This window comes from Colias croceus, chromosome 28 (genome assembly GCF_905220415.1).
Source record: "Colias croceus chromosome 28, ilColCroc2.1".
Classification (NCBI taxonomy): Eukaryota; Metazoa; Arthropoda; class Insecta; order Lepidoptera; family Pieridae; genus Colias; species Colias croceus.
In genome coordinates, this window is record NC_059564.1 from 4,829,685 (window position 1) to 4,855,383 (window position 25,699).

The 25,699-nt window shown below is 34.0% G+C and overlaps 1 protein-coding gene across 1 annotated transcript; it reads left to right on the forward strand.

Moving 5' to 3' along the window:
* Positions 1 to 368: 368 nt before the first annotated feature.
* LOC123704118 (cysteine dioxygenase type 1-like) lies at positions 369 to 23,908 on the forward strand. Its single transcript, XM_045652409.1, has 7 exons — positions 369 to 481; positions 15,103 to 15,207; positions 15,785 to 15,934; positions 20,393 to 20,539; positions 21,887 to 22,227; positions 22,881 to 23,050; positions 23,768 to 23,908. The coding sequence occupies exons 2-7, from the start codon at positions 15,107 to 15,109 to the stop codon at positions 23,804 to 23,806; spliced, it is 948 nt and encodes a 315-aa protein (XP_045508365.1). The 5' UTR covers positions 369 to 481; positions 15,103 to 15,106; the 3' UTR covers positions 23,807 to 23,908.
* The last annotated feature ends 1,791 nt before the right edge of the window (positions 23,909 to 25,699 follow it).

Sequence of the window (25,699 nt, forward strand, 5' to 3'; positions counted from 1 at the left end):
GGAAACGGAAAATAAAACATGAAAAACAATGAATACGACATAGCCATATTATAAAACACGTGATCATATTTTCTTATAATAAATAATATGTAAATATTTACAATATTCAGAATCATTTTAGCAATAATTTGCACTAAGGTTGACATTTTGTACCATATAGATAAGTAATCAATACATTGCCCTCCGCGCATGTCATATACGCAACATCGCTTACAGAGCCAGCAATCTATTGCAAACACACTTTTACCGCGCACCGGGATAGTAGGGATACTTTATATATAGACGATAACTTTCCAGAACTGTCAAATAAAAGTTTACGCGCGGGAAAATTATCTGTCATTCGCCAATTGACAGCGCGCGAACGAGGTTGCGCTAACGGTTTTGCAAAAAGGTTGTACATATAATTTATGTTCTGTGTTATTCAAGTGAATGTGCAACCAGTTGAGAGTTGTTTTGTTACTTGAAGTGTAGATAAAGCAAGGTAAATTTTATTATTATGTTATGCATGTTCTTGTTAAGTTAATTTAATGAAAAAGCTTTAGTTTTAGTCGTTGAAAAGTGATTTTTAAAGTTTTAAAGCTAAGGTTGAAAGTCAGGCCTTGCGCGCGTTTTGTTTATTTTGTTGTTATAAAAACAACTGGTTCTTTAATAGTGCACGTAACAGGAATGTAGAACCTGTAATATTGTGCAGTCTGTTAGTTTGTATGTTTCTAAAGGAAAATGTATATTATGTTGCCTAGTTTTAGATTTAGAGATAGGGAGAAAAAAAAAACATTTTTCAAAAAAAAAAAGAAACAGAGAATAAAAATGCAAATTTAAAAAGAAATACCTTTGTAATATGTCTCGAATATAATATTATCGATACGTTTCTTTCAAAACACATTCAATAAAAAAAAAAAAAAACATTAAAAGGTTCGACACTATTGACATAACTAATTATAATATAGGTAGATACTAATTTACTTTCTTCGAAAATGTTGAGTTTAGTGTTACAAAGAATTGTTACCAATTTAAATGTTTTAAGAAAATTATTGCTGTTTGTTTAAAAATTCTTAAAAAAAATCGTTTTTTATGCATTAATTCATGAAACTGCGTAAATTAAAAACTAGGATTTTTTTTTAGAATTGTGAAGCTAATAAAAGCCAGTGTATTTATTTTATGCAAACAAACTCGCACGAAGTAAGCTTTTTTAATAGCTAATTGAAGCTTTTGCAAGCTGCAGCTTTTTAAAATAATTATTTAGGTTAATTTTTAAAGTTAAAAATTTTATTTCCAATAATAATAAAGAAATATTAAATATTGTGAATGACATAGGTAACTAATTTATATAAAAAAAATAATTACTATAATCGTAAATATTTTTTATTTTTTATCTCCTGATACCCGCAAAACGTAGCCCAATTCTAAACCAGACTATAATCTATCTCTATGTCAAATTTCATCTAAATCCGATTAGCAGTTTTCACGTTAAAGACTAACAAACATAGTCACAAACTTTCGCGTTTTACACTACCTTCTAAATACAATTGAATAATATCTATCATCGATTTTAAGCTATATACATATTATTATAATATATATTTAGGTCTTCGTTACGAACCTATAGGTATAACATAAGCAAAGTCAGGTCTTACAATTAGTGGAAAAAATAAATTATGTTCATTCGTTTGTACCTACAGAACGAGTCAATAGATGTCAATGGAACTCATTGATTGATAATAATATACTTAAACTGTTTTATTGATACGTCATGACGTTAAGATGAATACATACGTAATAATACTAGTTGTATCCCGCGACTGTATTTGCGATGTATGACAAAACTTAAGTTTTATTAAATAGGAGTATCGGGAAGGCACCGGCTTTTAAATTAAAAAATAATAATCAAATTCGGTTCACCCTATCGAAACTTTTGAGGTAACAAACCCAAAATAAAATTTATATAATATTTACTAGATTTCCGCCCGCGGCTTCGCCCGCGTTTTCAAAGAAAAACCCGCATAGTTCCCGTTCCCGTGGGATTTCCGAGATATAACCTATTATATGTGTTAATCCAAGTTACCCTCTATATTTGTGCTAAATTTCATTGTAATCGGTTCAGTAGAATTTGCGTGAGAGAGTGACAAACACACACACACATCCTCACAAACTTTCGCATTAATAATATTAGTAGGATAATATTCGAGATTTACGCTTAGCAACACATAGTTTAAAAAAAAAATTTAATCTGCATTATATATCTTACTAGCTCTCCGCCCGCGGCTTCGCCCGCGTCTTCAAAGGAAAACTCGCATAGTTCCCGTGCCCGTGGGATTTCCGGGATAAAATCTATCCTATATAATAATACAAGTTGCCCTCTATAAGCATGCTAAATTTCATTGCAATCGGTTCGGTAGTATTTGCGTGAAAGAGTAACAAACATATTACACACACCTACATCCATCCTCACAAGCTTTCGAATTTGTAATATTAGTAAGATAACGCATAAATTCAATAATATTCGAATTAGGGCCGATTTTTCAATGCCCAGATAAACAGCTAGATAGACTTTATTCTTCAGTTAACAAAATATTCAATTTTTCAATAGACGAATAGGACTTATCTATCGAATAACTACGTTATTTGAGGAATAAATCCTTAGATTACAAAATAAAGTACAGATGGAGCATGACAACCGCCCGTCGCCCTTGTCAAAGAAAATACGAAATCAAAAACAAATACGTCGCTGCCAAGAAGCTTATATCCTCTAATACACTGGAGATTGCACTATGACCATTAACTTGAAACAAGAAACTATGACATTCAATGACGTCAGTCATGTTTTTTGTCTCTTTCTGTCGAGTGACCACGCTGGTTTGTAAATTCAGGATTTTTCAAAATAGAAAAAACTAAAAATCATGGTCTATAAATAATAACGACATATATTTTTAACAGTATTTATATTATAATATTATGGTCATACTTTATAGGTAGGTACATACAATTTTAATTGGTATAGAATGATAGTTATAAATAATTTTTGGCTACAAAGCTTGGATATGAACCGATATATAGCATTAACATCCTTTGTAAATAGAGGAAAGTTGTGTTTTGCATCAGATGCTGTTTACCAAATTGTTAGCTACTCAGATCTTCTTTTTAAACGCGTTGCTTCGACGGGTCAATTTCAAGCCAGAATCATCAAAGAAAAACTGTTTATAGCAGCCTTGCACAAATTTCAGCTAACTTTACAAAGTTTATTTTTAAAAAGGTATTTTTTTCTGGGTCGTAATCCTCAGTAACCTTGATGGGCACATATATTTCTTTTTATTTTACTTTTTGGAAAGCTGAAATACGTAAAACAAAAAAATATGAGGTAAGTTAAAAAAGTATAAATTTCAATGTAAAAACGAACAATCTTATAACTACATGTGAGTGCAATACCGATGTCATGTGTTGTTTCATTACTAGTAACAATCTTTAAAATGGTGTTCTAAATTTTCATCATAATATTGTTATTAGTTATTACAATATATTCTCTTCGCTATCCATAAAAACTCGTCATCATGGTTACCTTACTTGTTAAATCTGTTTATTGAAAACTTGTTGAAAAATGATAAAATATTAGGGAAATAACAAATTTAACATGACTGCTTACTAAAATGATGCTAAATTAGACAATTTTTGCCATTGAAATGATTCTAAACAGGTAAATGCAGGAGTATTGAGGAATATTGTAAATAACGTAAATATACACTTGCCTGTGAAATTCTATGCCAGAATTTGGTGTCCAAACACTTCTGCAATTTTGCACAATACAATGCATTCTTTATATTCGGAAAATATTCATTAAATAAGCAACAATATTAACTTAAATATTCGAAGTGACGCAATTTTTTTGACACACATGCCATATTGACAAAGTGAGAGTTGCTACAATTTTATTATGGTGACTACCCATAATCAGGGAGTATCGCTTTTTAATAATTGGTTCAGATACTTAGTTTATTTAGCATAAATAATAATTGTCTCATCCAACAATGCTTCTGAATGACGTTGTTGGCAATTTATCAACAAACTCATGTACAAAAACTAACCTTTTGCACAGAATATTACAGCATACATAGTAGCCTTGGGAAAACTTCGTATTAACAATGGCAATACCAAGTTAGGTGTGAAAGTGATAAAAAACATGAACTGGGCAATATTATCTTGTTACACGTCAATGTTCATACCGAAATCTCCAGTGTATTAGATATAAGCTTCTTGGTCGCTGCACCAGTGCTATATTGGCTATAGCGCATATAGTGTCATGCAATACGTCAAAAAGGGTTTGCAATTTTAGTAAAAAATGCCGTCTTGTGATAATAAAACGCTGTAAAATTTGTTCCCGAAAACAAAAAAAAAAGATAAAACATCGCTTCACAGGTTTTCTGTAGATTATTTGGCTGATTTATTTCTTTAATACGAATAATAATTTTACAGATATGAAGGAATACAAAACTTCAACGTATGTTGCCAGTATTTTGAAAATGAATTTGCCATTTTTATTGGTAAAACGGTAAAATGGTTAAAAGATCTTCAGGGTAATGCTGTTGGATTTTTCGATCGTGAATGTGATTATTTGTATAGTGCATTAAAGGTTCATGGTAATTATTAGATTATTTTAATAAGCATAATACATTATTTTGTTACTTTTATAAAGCTTAAAAACGTCATAGTCGTTTTCGCTAGCGATTTAATTTATGTGAACTCCATGATGGATATGATGAAAATAAAATGTCCCGTATTCTCGACTAAAAACTACCGCTATTCGCATTCATATATTATGAAAAATAAAAAAATAATATAATTATTATAGTTAATATTGAAACTTTTTTTATGTAATTTATTTAATAAAAAATTGAATACAATTATTTTGTCCATATATAACTTTAGTAGGCAGGTACTTTATGTAATAAAAGAATTTAAATAAAAATTAAAACTTGACTTCTCATTTATGTATATATAGCCTACGTCACTACCGCCACTAACATAATAATTCAGATCATTGCAATGAAACCTCACAACTCAAAATCGGTCCAACGGTTTATACTGCAGGGCGTGTCAAAGAAATATTATACATACATACATAAACTCGAAAAACATAACCCTCTTTTTTCCGTAGTCGGGGAAAAATTTGGGAAATTTTTCAATATCTGGCAACATTACACGCACACAGAAGCACCGTGTACGTACAGTGCAGTGGCAAAATGACAGCACACATAGCTTTATTGAAAATGACGATAAATTATTCGGTTTAGTTCGGCAACGCTCCATCTGTCTTTTATTTTGTAATCTAAGAGCTAGCGCGCACGAGCAACTTTGTCTCCGCAACTATTTTGTCTCCGCAACTATTTTGTCTCTCCAGCCATGGGCTAGTATGAAAGTGCGCGTACGTAGCGACGCAACTCCCGGGAGACTTTTTTGTCCGCGGGTTCGGAGACAAGCCCGCGACGCAACTGTCGCCCTATCTATTGGTTTCAATGCAAGTGCGCGCACGGCGACAAAAATGTTGCCTGTAGGCGGCCGCCGGCCAGTTGCCGCGTAACCGGCGTAGCGATAATACGTATTTATGTCAACGTATTTATTCTAGTACACAGTAGTTTTAACCGACTTCAAAAAAAAGGAGGAGGTTATCAATTCGGCCGGTATATTTTTTTTATGTATGTACACCGATTACTCCGAGGTTTCTGAACCGATTTACGTGACTCTTTTTTTGTTTGATGCAGAATGGTGTGGGATTGGTCCCATAAAATTTATTCGGATAAGCCAGTCTTTCCTCAGGTGAGACAGCAAATCTCATATTTGTATCTTGATGAGCGATACCAGGTCGTAAAATTCTGCACAGTTCATCAAAATTTTCTATACTCATTCTGAAGTAGCGAAAAATTTTTTTTGGAAATGTTCTCAATTTTAAAAACATTGTATGGAATTTCCCCAATGTCAGTCTCTCACTCCATAATGGGTGCACCCAATATTGCCTTTTTCGCTGCCGTCTTCGGTTTCTAAGGACAAGAGCACAGACCACAACCGTCTCTTCGAAATCCATGTTGATAAATGCAGAAAATTTTAAAGAAAAAGTTGCGTTGCTGTCGCTTTCGTGAGCGCATCGTTCAAAACTTTGCGAGGAGACAGCGACAGAGACAAAATAGTTGCCGGGCAACTAAGTTGCTCGTGCGCGCCCGCTCTTGAGAATAAATCTATCTGCCGCTCCAACGGCCAGATAGCGTGCTATTCGACGATTAGACGTTTGAGTTGACAACTGACGCGTCAAATTTGGAAAATTTTCGTATGTAATAACATAGAGCGTAGAATTTTTACAATAAAGCCTCTTTCTATAAAATTATTAAAATCATATTGAAATTGATGTTTTTGATAGTACTGATGATCATGCCATTGAAAATTTGCCGGACGCTGCCTTTATGTCGTTTCCATCGTAAAATATATAAATTTAAACACAAATTTAATCAAAACTCTTTACTCGAATCAAAACAATAATCAACAATCATAGAACACAAGATAAACTTAAAATGCACTCCTGACGTGAGTCATAATGACGGTTGTTGACAAATTGCAAGAGTTGACTCTATCCCGCTCTAACCTGACTAATTTAATATGTTTGTTTCGCCACTCCGAGAGCAGAGCTGCCAATATGGAAATATTTGGTCAGATAGTTATTCATCAAATAAATCACGATTGAAAAATAGGCGAGCCGTTATGAGTTAGATAAGCAATTGAATAAATCTATTCGAGGGGTAGTTATTAGACTGTTTATCTCGGTATTGAAAAATCGGCCCTTATTGTAGTAATAACTACTTTGAACCGAATTCTGTGTTGAGAATAACTTAAGTCAACTAAGTTATCACTTACAATGTAGGCCAATTGACAAGAATTGACAAATTTAAGTCAACTATAAGAATTTAGTTATTACGTACCTAGATACTAGCGGTACGCCCCGGCTTCGCCCGTGGTACATATTTCGCAATAAAAGGTAGCCTATGTTCTTCCTCAGGGTGTAAGGATTGTCTTTGTCAAATTTCATCAAAATCGGTTGAGAGGTTTAAGCGGGAAAGCGTAACAGACAGACAGACAGATAGAGTTACTTTCGCATTTATAATATAACTAGCTGCTCCCTGCGGTTTCACCCCCGTGGCTCCACCCCTGTTGGTCGTAGCGTGATGATATATAGCCTATAACCTTCCTCTATAAATGGGCTGTCTAACACTGAAAGAATTTTTCAAATCGGACCAGTAGTTCCCGAGATTAACGCGTTCAAACAAACAAATTCTTCAGCTTTATAATATTAGTATTTAGTATAGATTAGTCGGGATTGAATCTGCACCTTGACGCAATTATCAAAGCCATTTACCACTTTGCATCGGGTCAAATCACTCGTTAGGTAATAAATAATATAATTTATACAGGGTGTAATCGTTAAGTGTGCACAGGTGATTTTTCCGTAATTATTACAGATAACAAAAAACTTTAAACTGATATCGAAAGTACTTTACCTAATGAGTAAAATGGCCGTAATAATTTTTTAAAAATAAAACAGGAAATATCAAAAAAAATATCTATCATACATTTAGTATGAGATATGAATATCCCATGTACATTTTATGAAAGATTTTAGCTTTCTCTTTCTTTTTTTGGTTTTCTGCCATTACTTCGCAAATTTGAAGGGAAGTTCATTTAGAAACTTTAAATAGAGCTCCTCATTGTATTTCACAATGAGGACGTCATTTCGAAAATCTGCTATGAATACAAAATGTATGGGAAATCAAATGTATGGGAGCGTTTAATGTAACATTTTTGGATAATTCTCGTTTAACTTAAAAAAAATATTATGGCCATTTTACTCATTAGGTTAAGTACTTTAGATAACAGTTTAAAGTTTTTTGATATCTGCAATAGTTACGGAATAATCGCTTGTGCACACTTAACGATTACACCCTGTTTATTTAATTAATTCTTATCAACATATTTATTTAAATTAACAATAATTATAATTTCAACTTAGTATAATATAATATTAATGTTAATAAATACGATTTTATTGATAAAATTGAATGTTTATACAATTAAACGTTGTTTTGACCTACCCCAAAAAAAGAGGAAACGTCAAGCTTTCTAATGGTAATATTATATATTTTAATAACTTTTTAAATAAATTGTTGTAACTTTTGAAATATATAATAGTATCTGCCTTAAAAAGTAAATAAAAGCTCGTGATTAAATATAACAAGACATCAACAAGACATACTACATCTATAGACTATAAGTACCTAATCTAAAAATGAATCGCAAAATGTAAAACTAAACCGATTTCGTTAATTCTTTTTTTATTACATTTCTTGAAGTACGTTTCTTATGGAGAGAAAACGTAAAAATGTACCACGGGCAAAGCCGGGGCGCACCACTAGTATTATATATAAAAGTAAGTCGGGTTTTCCTTCCTGACACTATAAATCCAGAAGGCACGAACCGATTTCCACGGTTATGCATTTGTTTGAAAGGTCTCGGGCTCCGTGAGGTTTATAGCAAAGAAAAGGTGTCTCTGGTGGTAAAACGGACGCCCGGTTTGCTAGTCACTACATAGTATAAAACAAAGTCGCTTTCTCTGTCCCTATGTCCCTATGTCCCTTTGTATGCTTAAATTTTTAAAACTACGCAACGGACTTTGATGCGGTTTTTTTAATAGATAGAGTGATTCAAGAGGAAGGTTTTAGTATATTATTTATTAGGTTTTAGACAAAGCGGGCGAAGCCGCGGGCGGTAAGCTAGTTTAGTATAAAAAAACTAAAAATAAAACATTTTTTCCTGTACAGTTTCCTTTTTCAAAATATTCAATTAAGCGTACTATTACAGTTAGGTATTATTTCTTATCTGTGTTGTTATAAACCGCATAAATTGCCATTATAAAAAAAAAAAACATTTATTTAATTTAATTTTAATTCATTTATCTATACATATAATAAATCTGTAGAAGGGTCAATTCTGTACATTGAAAATATTGAAAAAATAAATAGCAGGGGGTGTTACTGGATCGATACCAAGCCCAAATATGTGATTAAAATTTTTTTTGTCTGTCTGTCTGTCTGTCTGTCTGTCTGTCTGTCTGTCTGTCTGTCTGTCTGTCTGTATGTTCAGGCATCACGTGAAAACTAACGGTTCGATTTCGATGAAACTTGGTATAATTATACCTTATTATCCTGGGCATAAAATAGGATACTTTTTATCCCGGAAAAATACGTAGAAAAAAAATAAATCGTAATTTTTCTTAATTTTTCCGCGCGGACGGAGTCGTAGGCGGAAGCTAGTACATAATATAATACTGTTAGTCACTAAGTAGACGACCTAGATCTTACGGAAGGTATGAAGAAATATAAGCTTTTATAGTAACTAGAAATAGGTAATAAATATAACGTTTTATTTACATTCTATAGCGTCAATGGAATAATTATCATCTCTTAGATAAATAAAGTTATTCTATATACGAATAAATTAATAAAAAGAGGTTAGACACAAGAGATTATATTTTACTAGTTTTCCGCTCGCTCTTTCAAAGAAAAACTCGCATAGTTCCCGTTCCCGTGGGATTTCCGGGATAAAACTTATCCTACGTGTTAATCCAAGTTATCCTCTATATGTGTGCAAAATTTTATAGTAATCGGTTCAGTAGTATTTGCGTGAAAGAGGAACAAACATACATACATATACGTCCATCCTCAAAAACTTTCGCATTTATAATATTAGTAGGATAGGATAGGATATTAGGATAGGATAGGAATAGCTTTTCGCCCGCGGCTTTGCCTGCTTTGTTTAAAATCTAATAAATTAGATGCTAAAACATTTTTCGAGAATCACTCTATCTATTAAAAAAATCTGCATCAAAATCCGTTGCGTAGTTTTTAAGATTTAAGCATACATAGGGACGGACAGACAGCGACTTTGCTTTATACTATACGTAAGGGATATGTAGCTAGTTATTACAAACATAAAAAGTCTGAAAATAAATTTTATTTAACTTTGTGAGTATGGTCAGTTATATGGTTTTACTCCTAAAACAACATAATATTACAAGTTACTAGCGGTCCGCCCCTGCTTCGCCAGTGGTACATGTTTACGTTTTCTCTCCATAAGAACCATCCTCGTACTTCAAGGAATATAATAAAAAAGAATTATCGAAATCGGTTCAGTTGTTCTCGAATTATGCGCTTACCAACACATTTTGCGATTCATTTTTTTTTTATATTATAGAATTACATAGGTATTAAAAGGTAAACAGCAGTAGGTACCTATCATTAAAATAACATTATCTACATAATATACTTAATTGTATAAAGCTTTGTAAACAATTGTGATGTTTATCATTTAGTCGTTGCGTCAAACAATCTTAATGTCGCAGTCATATTTTTAAATCTGCCGTTTCATTGAGTGCCTAGGCTGTTTGTTAAACGGCGTTTAACAGTCAGAATGATATTCAGCCGTATTGTTTATATTTAATGAATTGATTGGCTAATTTTAAGGCTATTTGTATTGCGAGGTAAATACAAAATATTTGTCGGCATTACGGCGATTATGAATAAACATCTACAATGAAGGCCGATCATATTTAGGGTGCTTTTCCATTAGAGAAGTGCGAGGATAATGAAGAGATGTGTTTGTAAAGAACCAATCGTATCGCTTCATTTAGCGTTTGAATCGATACTATTGGTTATTTACAAACACATCCATCGCTACGCATTCTCGCACATCTCTGGTGAAAAGCTACGCCCTCTACATTTCTACTCTACTCTATTATACTCTAGTCTATTATACTCTATCGTACTCTACTCTACTCTGCCCATTGTGAAGAGAGCCCATAATACATTACTAGAAACTCGCTTGACTCTTATAGTACCCAGAAAAAGAGTCTATGTGCTATATCTAGTCTATAATAAACCATCTCTGTACCAAATTCTATGCAGATCGGATCAGCTGTTTATGTGTGAGCAGTAAACATCTATCCATCAGATGACAATAATTGACGTAAATAATTACGCATTATTTGATTATAAGACTAGGCCTACGCATCGCATGATTATTAGTAAATAGATACTTCTATATAATTATCACTACATAATAACAAAGTCGCTTCCCGCTGTCTCTCCCTATATTTTACTAGCTGTGCTTCGCGGTTTCACCCGCGTGGCTCCGCTCCTTTTGGTCTTAGCGTAATGAAATTATATAGCCTATACCCTTCATCGATAAATCTCGATTTTAAAAATTCTTTCGGTGTTAGATAGGCCATATCTAACACCGAAAGAATTTTTAAAATCGGACCAGAAGTTCCTGAGATTAGCGCGTTCAAACAAACCAACAAACTCAGTCAACATATTTTGAAGCTGTTTTTTAATAGACGTAGTTCTTGAGATTTTAGTAAATAATTTTCAAAGTTTTATAGCAGACGAGGCCGCGTGCGGAAAGCTAGTTTATTATTTACTTGACTAGATACACAGTAATTACTTTAATGAGTCGATGTAACCAAAATTACGCAAAATAAACCGGATTCAATTATATATCTCTGGTTTAACCAGATTTAAGTTGAAAATATATAAATTCTTTAATGTGCCTATGTTACGTTAGAATAAAGCCGGTTATTCACGTACCTACCGCAGGGGCAATATTGGAATTGCACCCTTAATTGGCTCCTTAATTGTGACGTGTAGGCAAGCAGGGGCAATTTAGAGAACAGCTGAAATTGCTCCAACCGCGCGCTGTACAACCGAGATTGATCCAATATTGCCCCTGCGGCAAGTAATTGAGTAGCCAGCTTAAAGTAGGTTTATATTAAAGAAATAATTCAAAAGTGCCATATAGTTTTTGTTATATTTAAAATAAAATAATATCTCCTGTTATTAAAAAAAAAGATCGAACAGATCAAAAATTTTAAACTTTTGCATTTAAAGGAGATTGCCCAAGTGACTATGGCACTTGGTATCGCAATCAAACTTATTGTGTCAAGATGAAATATAGCTCAATTTGAAGCTTGATGTTAGTACTTTTAGAAACGATTAAAGTTTTTATGTAAATAAGCCGCAGTTCACGACAATAAAAATAAAACAAAAGTTTTATTCAACGCTTAAAAAAATACTTTATCGAGTTTAAACTAACGATGAACGTTAGGTTTTACATTGATTACATAGGTAATATTTTAATTTACAAGATAAATGTGAAAAGTAAATCGTAATAAACATTATTTCAAAATAAATAACGTCGAACAATGCGTCGAACACATTCATTCAACTATGACATACGACGCAGGACGCTTGCAAGAGAGATAGATATATGTGTCAAAACAAAAACTTTTACTTTTATTTCTATTTATTCGGTATAATTACGACTTAATAGTGATAAATATGATCATTATAAATACAAATAGGAATTAACAATATCACGAACACGTGACACAACTATTATTTTACCGATTCCATACGTGGTCATACATGTTTCAAAAGAATAACTTTTACTATTATTTCAATTTATCCGGTATAATTAAGACTTAATATTGATACATATGACCATTATAAATACAAATAGGAATTAACAATATCACGAATACGTGGCACAACTAAAATTTTACCGATACCACCCGTGGTCATTCTCCTTTTATCTTAATCCAACATCGAGGTCGCAAACTTTTCTTTTTATAAGAACTAAAAAAAACACGCTGTTATCCCTAAGGTAATTTATTGTTTTAATCATAAATTATTATGGATCAATTATTCATAAATTAATGTAAGTTTTAAAAAAAAGTTTAATACCTAATTTTTGACGTGACAACGTCTTATAATTCGATAAAGCCGGCTGCACGCACGAAAAAACATGACTCATGCGGCGTTACCTCGCTCTGACTCATCTGAGGCGTTCCATGTAGTAAGGCTTGAAGTGCGAGCGAGAGCGCGGAACGAGCGACAAAGAAGCACAATCGGACGTTGTCACGTTCAACTATCGTCAGTAAACCGACTTTAGGGACAACCAATTTCTTTTTATTCCTAGAAGGTAGGTACTATACCTACCAGATTCTACAATGGACCCAAAATATGAAAACAATTTCCTATGAAACAAAAAAAATATTACGTCAATCGGTTGAAAACCCACAGAGTTATCGAGTATCGTAAACAAAAAAAAAATGTGTGCGTGTACTAGTGTACACACGTAAGAAGTGAAACTTCTTTACGACCTTATTTTTCAAAATAAAAAGACGTGTGGCACTCGGGGACTGCCGCGGTAAAGCTAAATTGCATGCTATGCCTTCAAGCCACACCTCCGCCAGTCGGAGTCGAGTACGCAATTTCTGGATTCGGTCCCCGCGCTCTAGGACCGCGATAGCTTAGCCGCTATGCAATAGCTTAAAAAAATGTGTGCATGTACCTACTAGTGTACACACGTAAGAAGTGAAACTTCTATATGACCTTATTTTTAAAAAAATAATTTACTACCTATATGCAGCTTTACATGTAGGGGTAAGAAAAAGATGGCGCGTATCGGAAAAATGTCACGCGTAACGAAAAAATGTTACACTAAATTTTTTTCTAACCCCGATATAGAAGTTTCACTTCAATAACAATTTACTTTATGCAACTTTACAGAAATACGTCGATCACGCGTGGTAGGGATAAGAAAAAGATGGCGCGTAACGGAAAAATGTCACGCGTAACGAAAAAATGTTACACAATTTCACTAAAAACATTTCACACTGGTCTTATCTTATAGTCACTAATTTATAAGCTTACTCCAATACACCTACTCAATTTTTTAAGTGTGTGTAGCTGTTTCTTTTTTATTATGCAAAAAAGAAAAAAAAATACGATAACCTCTTTCGTTTTTGGAACATTAATTGTAGATTAAAAAAAATATATAATATAATATTTCTATGATTACTGATAACGTTACTTATTTGGTAAATACTTTATCTACAAAGTATTATGTTTGTACAAGTTTCTATGAAAACAAATTAAAACCAGATAGAACTGGGACTTTTCTATCTTATTTTATATTATTACATAATTGTAAATACATTAATCATACTGTTATTCACAAGAACACTCAATTAAATTTATTTACGTACTAGCTTCCGCCCGCGACTCCTTCCGCGCGGAAAAATTAAGAAAAATTACGATTTATTTTTTTTCTACGTATTTTTCCGGGATAAAAAGTATCCTATTTTATGCCCAGGATAATAAGGTATAATTATACCAAGTTTCATCGAAATCGAACCGTTAGTTTTCACGTGATGCCTGAACATACATACATACAGACAGACAGACAGACAAAAATTTTTTTAATCACATATTTGGGTTTGGTATCGATCCAGTAACACCCCCTGCTATTTATTTTTTCAATATTTTCAATGTACAGAATTGACCCTTCTACAGATTTATTATATGTAACAGATTTATTATATGTATAGATTATTCTTAGAAACTTTACTACAATAACATCTTATAAAGCTGCGTTTTGCGGTTTCACCCGCGTGGCTCCGCTCCTGTTGGTCTTAGCGTAATGATATATAGCCTATAGCCTTCCTCGATAAATGGGCTATTAACACCGAATGAATTTTTCGGACCAGTAATTCCTGAGATAAGCGCGTTCAAACCAACAAACAAACAAACTCTTCAGCTTTATAATATTTAAAGTAAAGATAAATGAATGCCAAAGTTTGTTGGATGTATGGATGTTTTTCACTCTTTACGGAAAAACCACTGAACGAATTTTGATAAAACTTGGCAATGTTGTAGCTTTATTACCAGATCCATACTAATATTATAAATGCGAAAGTAACTCTGTCTGTCTGTCTGTTACTCAATCACGCCTTAACTACTGAACCAATTTTCATGAAATTTGGTATGGAGATATTTTGATACCGGAGAAAGGACATAGGCTACTTTTTATCCCGGGAAAATGACGCAATCCCGGAAATCCTACGGGAACGGGGATACTATGCGGATTTTTCTTTGACTGCGCGGGCGAAGCCGCGGGCAGAGACCTAGTTAACTATAAAGCTATATAAATAATTGATTATTTATTTTGTTGCAGAAAAATGGACATCGAAAATGCGAATTGCAAAGCGAAGCTATCGGAATGTGTACACAATTTTGATCTGGATCAGATGTGCATAGAAAGGCCGATAAAAGTTGATGTGTAAGTATATTCTCTACTAGCTTTCCGCAGCTTCGCTTGCTTTGTCTAAATAATAAATTATATAAGAACCTTCTATCACTCTATCTATTAAAAAAAACGCATCAAAATCCGTTGCGTAGTTTTAAAGATTTAAGCATCATCATCATCATCATCATCATCAGCCCATATACGTTCCCACTGCTGGGACACGGGCCTCCTATGAGGGTACAGGCCATAATCCACCACGCTGGCCAAGTGCGGGTTGGCGGATGACACATGTCGTCGAACTTTTTTTTTTTTTTTTAATTCTTCGACATGTCGGTTTCCTCACGATGTTTTCCTTCACCGTTCGAGCAGTGGTGATGTTACAACATGCGCAGATAAATTGAAAAATCAATTTATTTCCTGCGCGCTCGCCTGGTCTCGAACCACGGACTTATCGATTCGAAGTCCGAGGTCTCACCACTGAGCCACCACTGCTTCAGATTTAAGCATACATAAGGATATTGGGACAGTAAAAGCGACTTTGTTTTATACTATGTAGTGATTAGTAGGATGAAAAAATACCTCTCAATCAATAGCTAAATTTATATTTCAGACAAATCACAGGACTCGAGAGATTGGTAGAAGAGCTGCACAGGGTGTTCTCAAAGAACCACGTCAATATACAGGAGGTTCAGAAATTAATGCTAAGCTACAAATCCGATCCTAAAGATTGGAGGAAATACGCTAAATATGATCGTTTTAGGTATGTATTTTTATTAATTACTAGCTTACTAAAACTTAATAAATACTATCCATTGGTGAAAACAGAATGAAAATCGGTGCAGTAGTTTTTGAGTTAATTACGAACAGACAGACGTTGTGGGGGACTTTGTTTTATAATATGTAGTGAAGAAAAATAAATATAGGCTAATTAAATAGGGAATAATGTAGCTTTTTAATGGATAAAGATGTGTCAAAAGTCAAAAAATCGTAAAGTATTTATTGTCTTATCCAATGCAAAGACACAAAAGATCTAATCTTCCTTCTTTTCAATATTTTTTGAGAGTGCATAAATCGGCTGAAGATTTCGTTTATTTTTCATCTATACTAGAAAATACCTACCGGGTGTCCCACTGTTGGTATACTAAACTCAAAGGAGGTTATAGTTTTGCATATGCTGAGTACGTAAAAAATACTTATAAAATTCCAGACGAACTTTTTTTCAAATAGATGAATTCTTAAAACTATGTGTACACTGTACACCCATAACAAGCAACCCGCCCAACTTTGCCACCAGCACGTGAGCTATCGTTCGAAATTGTGTTTTCATAGACAAAATGCTCACATTAGAGAAGCGGTATATGCCGGCTGCGCGAAGCTAGGGAAGAAAACATGGATTTTCAGGAAAAATTTAGCAAACATTTTTTGACGTAATTGTGTTATTTAAGTAAGTTTTTAACCGACTTCAAAAAAAAGGAGGAGGTTATCAATTCGGCCGGTATATTTTTTTTTTATGTATGTGCACCGATTACTCCGAGGTTTCTGAACCGATTTACGTGATTCTTTTTTTGTTCGATGCGGGATGGTGTCGAATTGGTCCCATAAAAATTTTAGTCGGATAGGCCCAGTAGTTTTTATTTTATGAGCATTTTTGTCTGTAGGTATTTGTAAATTTTGCAAGTGCAAGTTTGAAGTCGGTTGTTTTTAACGCAGTTATCACTTGTTAAGCGATCAGATTGTATGCAAAACTACAAGTCCCTTCGCGCTTAGTATACCAATAGTGGGACACCCTGTATATTGCGTTATGCGTAGCTAACTAATGTAGATTTCTAATTTCCAATATTTAAAGTTAATTAACAAAATAAGTTTCGAACTCAAACTCAAACTTAAATTAGTAGGTACATGATGAGGGAGAAAATAGTCAATGAACGGCTTGACACATTTGATAAATACAGAATTGTTCTTATTATCAACAGAGATATCAGTTATTTGCTGATGTTAATTGTTATTTTAAATGTCTTTGTATGACGTAAATGTTGAACGAGCGAGGGCGGGTTATTTTATAAGTAACTAGCTGTGCCCCGCGGTTTTACCCGCAGTGCTCCGCTCCTTTTGGTCAGTGGTCTTAGGGTGATGATATAAAGCCTATAACCTTGTTGGATAAATGGGCTATCTAACACCGAAAAAATTTTTCAAATTGGACCAGTAGTTCCCGAGATTAGTGCGTTCAAACAAACAAACTCTTCAGCTTTATAATATTAGTATAGATATATCCCTCTGCAGAATTTCATCCACTTTTGATCCGTAGGCTTAATAGTTACAAATTTTCATCTTAAAAATATATTGTTCTATTTAATATGTAACTACAAATACCTATAGGTTAATTTTTAATAAAAAAATTCTAGACGTGTAAATAAATAGTCTTCATGTCTGTCTGTCTGTGTTACATTAGAATAAGGAAATAATCATGTGATAATTATTGTTTTCTGTTTTTTGAAAATAGCTTGTTTTAATTGCCTCTTGAAGTACAAGGAAGAATAATTCTGTTCCATGTTTTAATTTTAAAGAGGGGCGGGCATTGACAACGTAAATATTTTAAGATTAAAAATAAAACAAACATTGATAAGAGACGTTGCTAAGAGCACATTTTAATAAATAACATACCTAATGACGCACAGTGTTATTTGCCTCTTTTTCTTTACTTAAAACTATTTTTTATTTATCAATCCGAATTATACCTTAATTTCGTATTAATAAGGTCAGTAATGCCTTGTGTTAAAATGTGAGAGATGTATTTTTAAACCTATTTGTTTAATCTTTATAATTTTATGAATTTATCATAATATCACGGGGGTAAGCAATCAATCATCAGTGTTAATCATACTGGTATGAAATTTTAATAAAATGTACTAAAATCGACTTTAAAAACTGTACTAGGCTGTGCATAAGAAGGCAGTTGCGGAAGAATTCGAACCAACACCCACGGCCCTATTATTAAAGCGGCTCGACGGAACACAGTGGGGTTTTAGTCGGTTACAATGGGCTTGCTATGCCATCAAAGGACTGTTCTACATATTATATTATTACTAGCTTACCGCCCGCGGCTTCGCCCGCTTTGTCTAAAACCTAATAAATTATATACTAAAACCTTTCTCTTGAATCACTCTATCTATTAAAAAACCGCACTTCTAATTTTTTAATTATTGAATCCATTAACGACGTAGTCAAAAATAGGTTACTTAAAAACCCCTAAACCATTAACCATTGAAATACAGCTCTTCATAAATTAAAATCTGATAGAGTCCAGAGAAAAACAGGCTATGTAGCTAGTCAAGGATACACAATCTGCAAAAACATGTTTGCACATAATACGTGATAGATAAGATATAATAAATATCGCCTTACTGGAACGTCTTAGTTATTAATAGTCTTATCATAATGTTTTCGGGTAAATATATTACGTAGTTGGATTCTGCGTGTGAAATAAGTAGGATAATATGAATGAATGAATGAATGAAACGTTTATTGCCATAACAAGTTTGATACATACATTTAAATCTACATAACCTAAAGAACACAATAAAATAATAATAAATAAAACAATGAGAAAAGAAAAAAGAAATAGTTTTGTGGCAAAAGGTCCAGACTCAGCTATGCTGATTGACTCGAAAGAGTGCAACAGCGCTGATTTTCAGTCTGGCCTTCAGGATTGAGGTTCGCCGCCAAAAAATCTGCCTACGTATTTCTCACATATCGTCGCCGTCGAGGCGCACAGATTCTAGGCATCGCCATATGGTGGACGTTCCATGTACCCGGACTAAGCGGTTCGATTCCACATTCTTCATCCGAACCGCAAAGGACTGGAACGCGCTTCCTGAATCTGTGTTCCCCGACGAAAGAAAGAAAAGAAAGAAAGAAAAGAAATTTATTGCCAAAAAAAAAACACAGCCAACATTTTAAAACATTTTAAAATTTATCTTACAATTAGGCAAACGGATACAGACAGCCTCAGCAAAATGCTGCACAAAAGCAGCGCTGATTTTCAGGCTGTACCGGCGATTGCGGTTCGTCTTAATATTAAAAAAGAATTAAGTCTAGGTACTTAAAATAAATATATAGATACTTCCTGTATACAAGTTTTTTACGAGTACAATAAGGGGGTCTTCAAGCGAAGAGTTAACCGGTACCTACTAGGGAAGCGCGTACCAACTTAGACCACATCTTAGCTTTCCATTAGGCGAGATTGTGGTCAAGCGCTTCCCTATATAGAATGAAAAAAAAATGTAATTTTCTGGGCAATGATGCGGGAATTTCTTTTTTACAGGGTTCCATTGAACAGATTTTTCAGACGTTCTAGCTCTATTCTCTACTTTTTGCGCAATTTTTAAAATCAATTTATTCTACTACTACAGTATTCAGGAATATATGGACGATAAAGACCCATGGAGGGTTGTCGCGTAAAAACCACAGGACAGTTCTTTGGCATATTATGATATATTATGTATAAGTTAGATATAAGTTACATATTATGTAATATTGACATGATTTTAAAAGAGCAACTATGGAGTTTCTTGCCGATTCTTCTCCATAGATACTGCTTTCCGAATCGGTGGTAAATGTTAAAAATACTTATGTAATGACGATTCGAAAGTGCTACTAAATAGTAGTCTAATTGAATAAATAAATGTTTGAGTTTGAGTCTATCGTTGAGCGTGTTTTTTTAATTTTTTTAACGAATTCATGTCTATTACTTTCGTCGTCTTTTTATGTTTAACTAGCTTTCCGCCCACGTTGTCTTAAACTTAACAAAATAAATACTTACTAGCTTTTCGCCCGCGGCTTCGCCTGCGTTTTGAAAGAAAAACCTGCATAGTTCTCGTTCCCGTGGGATTTCCGGGATGAAACCTATCCTATGTGTTAATCCAAGTTACCCTCTATATGTGTGCTAAATTTCATTGTAATCGGTTCAGTAGTAGGTATTTGCGTGAAAGAGTAACACAAACACACACACACACACACATCCTCACAAACTTTCGCATTTATAATATTCGTAGGATAGGACTAAGAAACTAAGAACCTTACCTTACCTTCCTCTTGAATATATCAATAAAAAAAAGTATCTGATTTAATGTGAATCTAAATTCCTATCTAATTTTATATTATTAATTTCATCGTCTTTTTGTTTTCAATATAATATATATGTTATAATGTTTGTTTCCAGGTATACCCGTAACCTAGTAGACGCGGGGAACGGGGCCTTTAACATCATGGTACTATGTTGGGGCCCCGGGCACGCGTCCGCGATACACGACCACGCAGATTCGCACTGCTTTATGAAGTTATTGAGCGGGAATTTGGATGAAGTCAGGTAACTATATCTATGCTAGCTTTCCGCCCGCGGCTTCGCTCGCGTTTTCAAAGAAATATCCGCATTGTTCCCGTTCCCGTGCGATTTCCTGGATAAAACCTTTCCTATAATTTGTTAATCCAAGTTACCCTCTATATCTATTATCGATACTAATAATAAAAAGCTGAAGAGTTTGTTTGTTTGTTTGAACGCGCTAATCTCGGGAACTACTGGTCCGATTTGAAAAATTCTTTCGGTGTTAGATAGCCCATATTTTATCGAGGGAGGTTATAGGCTAAATATAATCACGCTAAAACTAGAAGAAGCGGAGTAATGTCGGTAAAACCGTGTTCATATCACAATTGCCAAACACAATATCTATTTGTAAACAATAACAAATTAATTTTGCCGCAGTCGGTTAAATAATATAAACTATGATAATAAATACCAGGTATCATATATAATATTTGCCATCAAATATTGAATGAGGGATTATGTCAAGAAAAGCCTGTTATCAATAATAATACATTTCAAGGGATTCCCCTTGAAATTTCTCTTGTGTATTAAATATATTATTCTGTTGTTAAACCACATATAATATAATTTATCCTACTAATAATATTATAAATGCGAAAGTTTGTGAGGATGTGTGTGTGTGTGTTTGTTACTCTTTCACGCAAATACTACTGAACCGATTACAATGAAATTTAGCACACATAACTTGGATTAACACATAGGGTAGGTTTTATCCCGGAAATCCCTCGGGAACGGGAACTATGCGGGTTTTTCTTTGACTGCGCGGGCGAAGCCGCGGGCGGAAAGCTAGTATAATATAATACTACACAGGTAAACGTGTCCGTAAATACCTATGGTATCCATAATTTTTTTGTAAATATTTTATCACTAGCTTACCGCCCGCGGCTTCGCCCGCTTTGTCTAAAACCTAATAAATTATATACTAAAACCTTCCTCTTGACTCAATTTATTAAAAAAATCTGCATCAAAATCCGTTGCGTCGTTTTAAAGATTGAAGCATACAAAGGGACATAGGGAGTAGGGACAAAGAAAGCGACTTTTTTTATGTAGTGATTTTCCAACATTTGAACATAATATTTTTATAGTTTAAGACAATAAAGTTACTCATTATTTAACGTTTCAGAGCATGGGAAACAGACAGACTGTCAAAAATGCATTTTTTACATTTTAAGTTCTTCCTCATGTATTATTTCCTTAGATCATTAATTAAGTAACTTAATGATCTAAGATTATTTCAGAATATTTCCGTTTTGTCGTAGCAAACACATTTATTCTATTCAAATTTAAATTTAGAAACTTGCCAGACATTAATTGTTTTTTAATCAATTTTAGATATGACTGGCCGGAAAACATCGAACCGGAAGTGATGAAGAAACTAAAAAGGAAACCGACAAGACGTTGCTGTTCAGAAAGCGAAGACCTAACCGAAGAAATGCGTAGAATGGGCGTCAAGTGTCCAAACGGCAACTGTCAGAGCAACGTCAACGACAGCTGTCAAACTGACAGCGCGAATTTTGACAGCTGTCAGAATGGAAACAGTGACAGTGACAGCTGTCAGAATGGCGGGAAAATTGATCAGACGAATGATGAATACGCTGATGGTTATGATGTTCAGAGTATGAAGGAGACAGGGCGTACGAGATTGGAAGTTAACGACGTTTGTTATATTAATGGTATGTTAATGTTTCCGTCTTCTTTGTATTGTTTGTATGTATCACTACATACTATAAAACAAAGTCGCTTTCTCTGTCCCTATGTCCCTTTGTATGCTTAAATCTTTAAAACTACGCAACGGATTTTGATGCGGTTTTTTTAATAGATAGAGTGATTCAAGAGGAAGGTTTTAATATATAATTTATTAGGTTTTAAACAGAGCGGGCGAAGCCGCGGGCGGTAAGCTAGTGTTAAATAATTTAAAGATTATCTTGATACTTCTGAAATAGTATTTTGTTGTGTTTGATTTAAAGTGAGTATTGTACTTATATATAAAGATTTTTTGCACACGCACAAAGTGTGTCGTTCGTTATTGTGTTATATATCGTGTTCGACATTCGCATAATAATAAAATGAATAAATCGCATTTAAAATCCGTTAAAATCTTTAACTTCTGAAATAATTACATCGATTTCGATTCATTTTTGTCCATTTATGAAGACTGTAGTTGATTTAATTTAATATGAGATTCATTTTCTAACTGACCTTTTTCTGTATTTTGACGATTTAAAAGCGCTTTTGAACAAAGTCTTGTTGAATAATATATTTTCTTGGATTTTAATATTGAGTTTGAGTTTGAGTTTAAGTTTGATTTGGAAATATCTCTTTTCAGATGCCCTCGGCCTGCACAGAATGGAGAACCCCTCCCACGTAGACGGAGCCGTGTCGCTACATTTGTATTGTCCACCGTTCGACAGTTGCAGAGTGTTCGACGCACGGACAGGCAAACCCACGGAAGTTAAAGTTACGTTCTGGTCCATGTTTGGGAAGAAGATTAAACGGGTAAGTTTACATTTATGGGATAAAAAAAACATCGTGTGTTCCAAGCACACGTGTCAGAAGTGAAACTTCTTTCGCAAGATTCAAAATATGTACCATAATACCTTTAAATAACTATTAAAAATTTAGCGGCGTGTATTATAACTACAACATTTACAAAACTAACTGGTAACTACAAAATTTTTTTTTTTTTGATGATTACTTTGATCCCAAAGTTAAGAAGTTAAAACTGCATACATGAATTTTATATAATTTCACGTAATTTTTTTACGTTATTTGCAACAAAAAAAAATGTCCTTTATCAAGCTGTGCCTGCGGTTCTATACCTGAATAGTCTAAGAGCTAGCGCGCAAGAACAACTTTTGTCTCGGCAACTATTTAGTCTCTCCCATCAACTCTATGGGCTAGTAAGAAAGTGCGCGCACGTAGCGACGCGAACTCCCCATAGAGTTGATGGGAGAGACAAAATAGTTGCAGAGACAAAAGTTGCTCTTGCTCTTAGCGTGATGATAATATATTATAGCCTATATTAAAGTATATAATATTTCCTAGATATATGGATTATCTAACAGTGAAATAATTTTTCAAATCACACCCGTGATTCCTGAGATTATCGCGTACAAAACAAACAAACACTCTTTTCAGCTTTATAATATTACAATAGATTCACTTAGTTTGAAAATAGATGGCGCTGCTATTAATTCGTTATTTTTTTTTCAGGTGATGGAAGCCAGCGAAATAGCTGACAGTCAACAATAAACTTTTTCATGAAAAAATAACTTTTGTATATTATTTAAATTATTACATAAGTAATAAATGTATTTTATTAACTGTATGATAAATATAAGATTAATTAAGATATTTTACAAATTATAATTTACTTTGTAATAAATATTTGTATCCTAAACGGTTTTTTATTTGTCATAACTAGTTTTCTGTATATGGCTTCGTTCGCTTACTCATACTTTTATTAATTAAAATATTTCTTACGGTCCGTCCCGACTTCGCCCGTGGTACATATTTCGCAATAAAAGGTAGCCTATGTTCTTTCTCAGGGTCTTAAGATTGTCTGTGCCTTCATCAAAATCGGTCCAGTAGTTTATGCGTGAAAACCATACATACATACATAATTACAAACCTTTCCTCTTTATAATATTATTATTTCTTATATCTAAATAACTATCAGTTTGAATTGTACCTTGGCATAATTATGTTTGTGTTAAAAGCATCTCTTTCCAAAAAAATAAAGCAGAATTTTAGTGATTTAACTTTAAAATATAACTTAAAATTAAGTGAATGTTTCTTTGCAATTAATATACAAAAATAGTGCAACAAAATCAGTTTATTTCATTAATATCAATAAATAACACAGGTATCATTTCTGGACGTAACCAAAAATATGTTTCTTCACTTCTTGTTATAAGTGTGTTTAGCATGTGCTATGTGTTTAGTTATAATATGTTGATTTGGTCTATGCGCCAATTCCACAAGGTTGTCCACCTTGTTCCAAGGAAGGAAGATCTTGAGCCCGTCAACTTGTGGTGTCGACTGTACTTCCGTCCTCACGCAATCTACATTGCACATGAAATCACAAGACTGTTTCTCCTCATTGAAAAATAGACCTTCAGAGCATACACCGATGACTGCTTTCTCGCCTTCACATCTCCAGAACTTGTCACAGTCCGTTTCGTGTTTCCAGAAGGGCACGTGGCAGTCTTCTTTGCATTTTTTGTCGTTGTCTACTGGTTCAGAGGGTCCACAGTCGCAGTCGCCGGGGCCATCACCAGGTCCCTCACCAGGTCCGTCACCAGGTCCTTCACCAGGGCCTTCACCGGGTCCCTCACCAGGTCCGTCACCAGGGCCTTCGGGTTCATTGTCGCATTCACAGCTACCATCTTCACCGGGATTACAGTCACCACCTGGGTTTTCGCACTCGCAACTGTCATCACCATCACCACCACCACCACCGCCAGGCTTGTCACCATCTTCGTTTCCGTTTCCGGGTTTGCAATTTGCTATTTCTGGCCATTCGCAGCGCTGGAATTAAAAACAAATTTATAACTACCCAAGTTATAACAACCCGCGTCGCTCGCGTAGTCTGAGGAAAACCAGCATAGTTCCCGTTCCCGTGTGATTTTTGGGATATAAACTAGGTACTTTATAGCTGTTAATCCAAGTTATCCTCTATGTGTGTGCCAAATTTTATGAAAATCGGTTCCGTACTTTTTACGAAATACATATATACAAACTTGCGCATTTATAATACTTGTAGGATACGTTTACAATTATAGAAATTGTTGAAACTCATCAAAAATGTATATTTTAATAGCTATTACATTTACAGAAATCATTCAATGATAACGCATAATTTCGATATCGATTACTGATAGAATTGACGTATAATAAAAAGCAATACTAATCTCGTAGAATTTAGAATTTGCAATAATTATTACATAGCATTTAGAGCTAGCGCGCAAGAGCAACTTTTGTCTGTGCAACTATTTTGTCACTCCCATCAACTCTATGGGCTAGTAAGAAAGTGCATCAATTGTATGGGGAGTTAGTTGCGTCGCTACGTGCGCGCACTTTCATAGGTACTATCCCATAGGTGGAGAGACAAAATAGTTGCGGAGACAAAAGTTGCTCTTGCGC

Bases quoted from the DNA above. Each gene is read 5' to 3' on its own strand.
- LOC123704118 (XM_045652409.1), top strand. From the start codon at position 15,107: ATGGACATCGAAAATGCGAATTGCAAAGCGAAGCTATCGGAATGTGTA. The intron at 15,208-15,784 runs GTAAGTATATTC...TTTATATTTCAG, and splicing joins AGGCCGATAAAAGTTGATGT to ACAAATCACAGGACTCGAGA. The intron at 22,228-22,880 runs GTATGTTAATGT...ATCTCTTTTCAG, and splicing joins CGACGTTTGTTATATTAATG to ATGCCCTCGGCCTGCACAGA.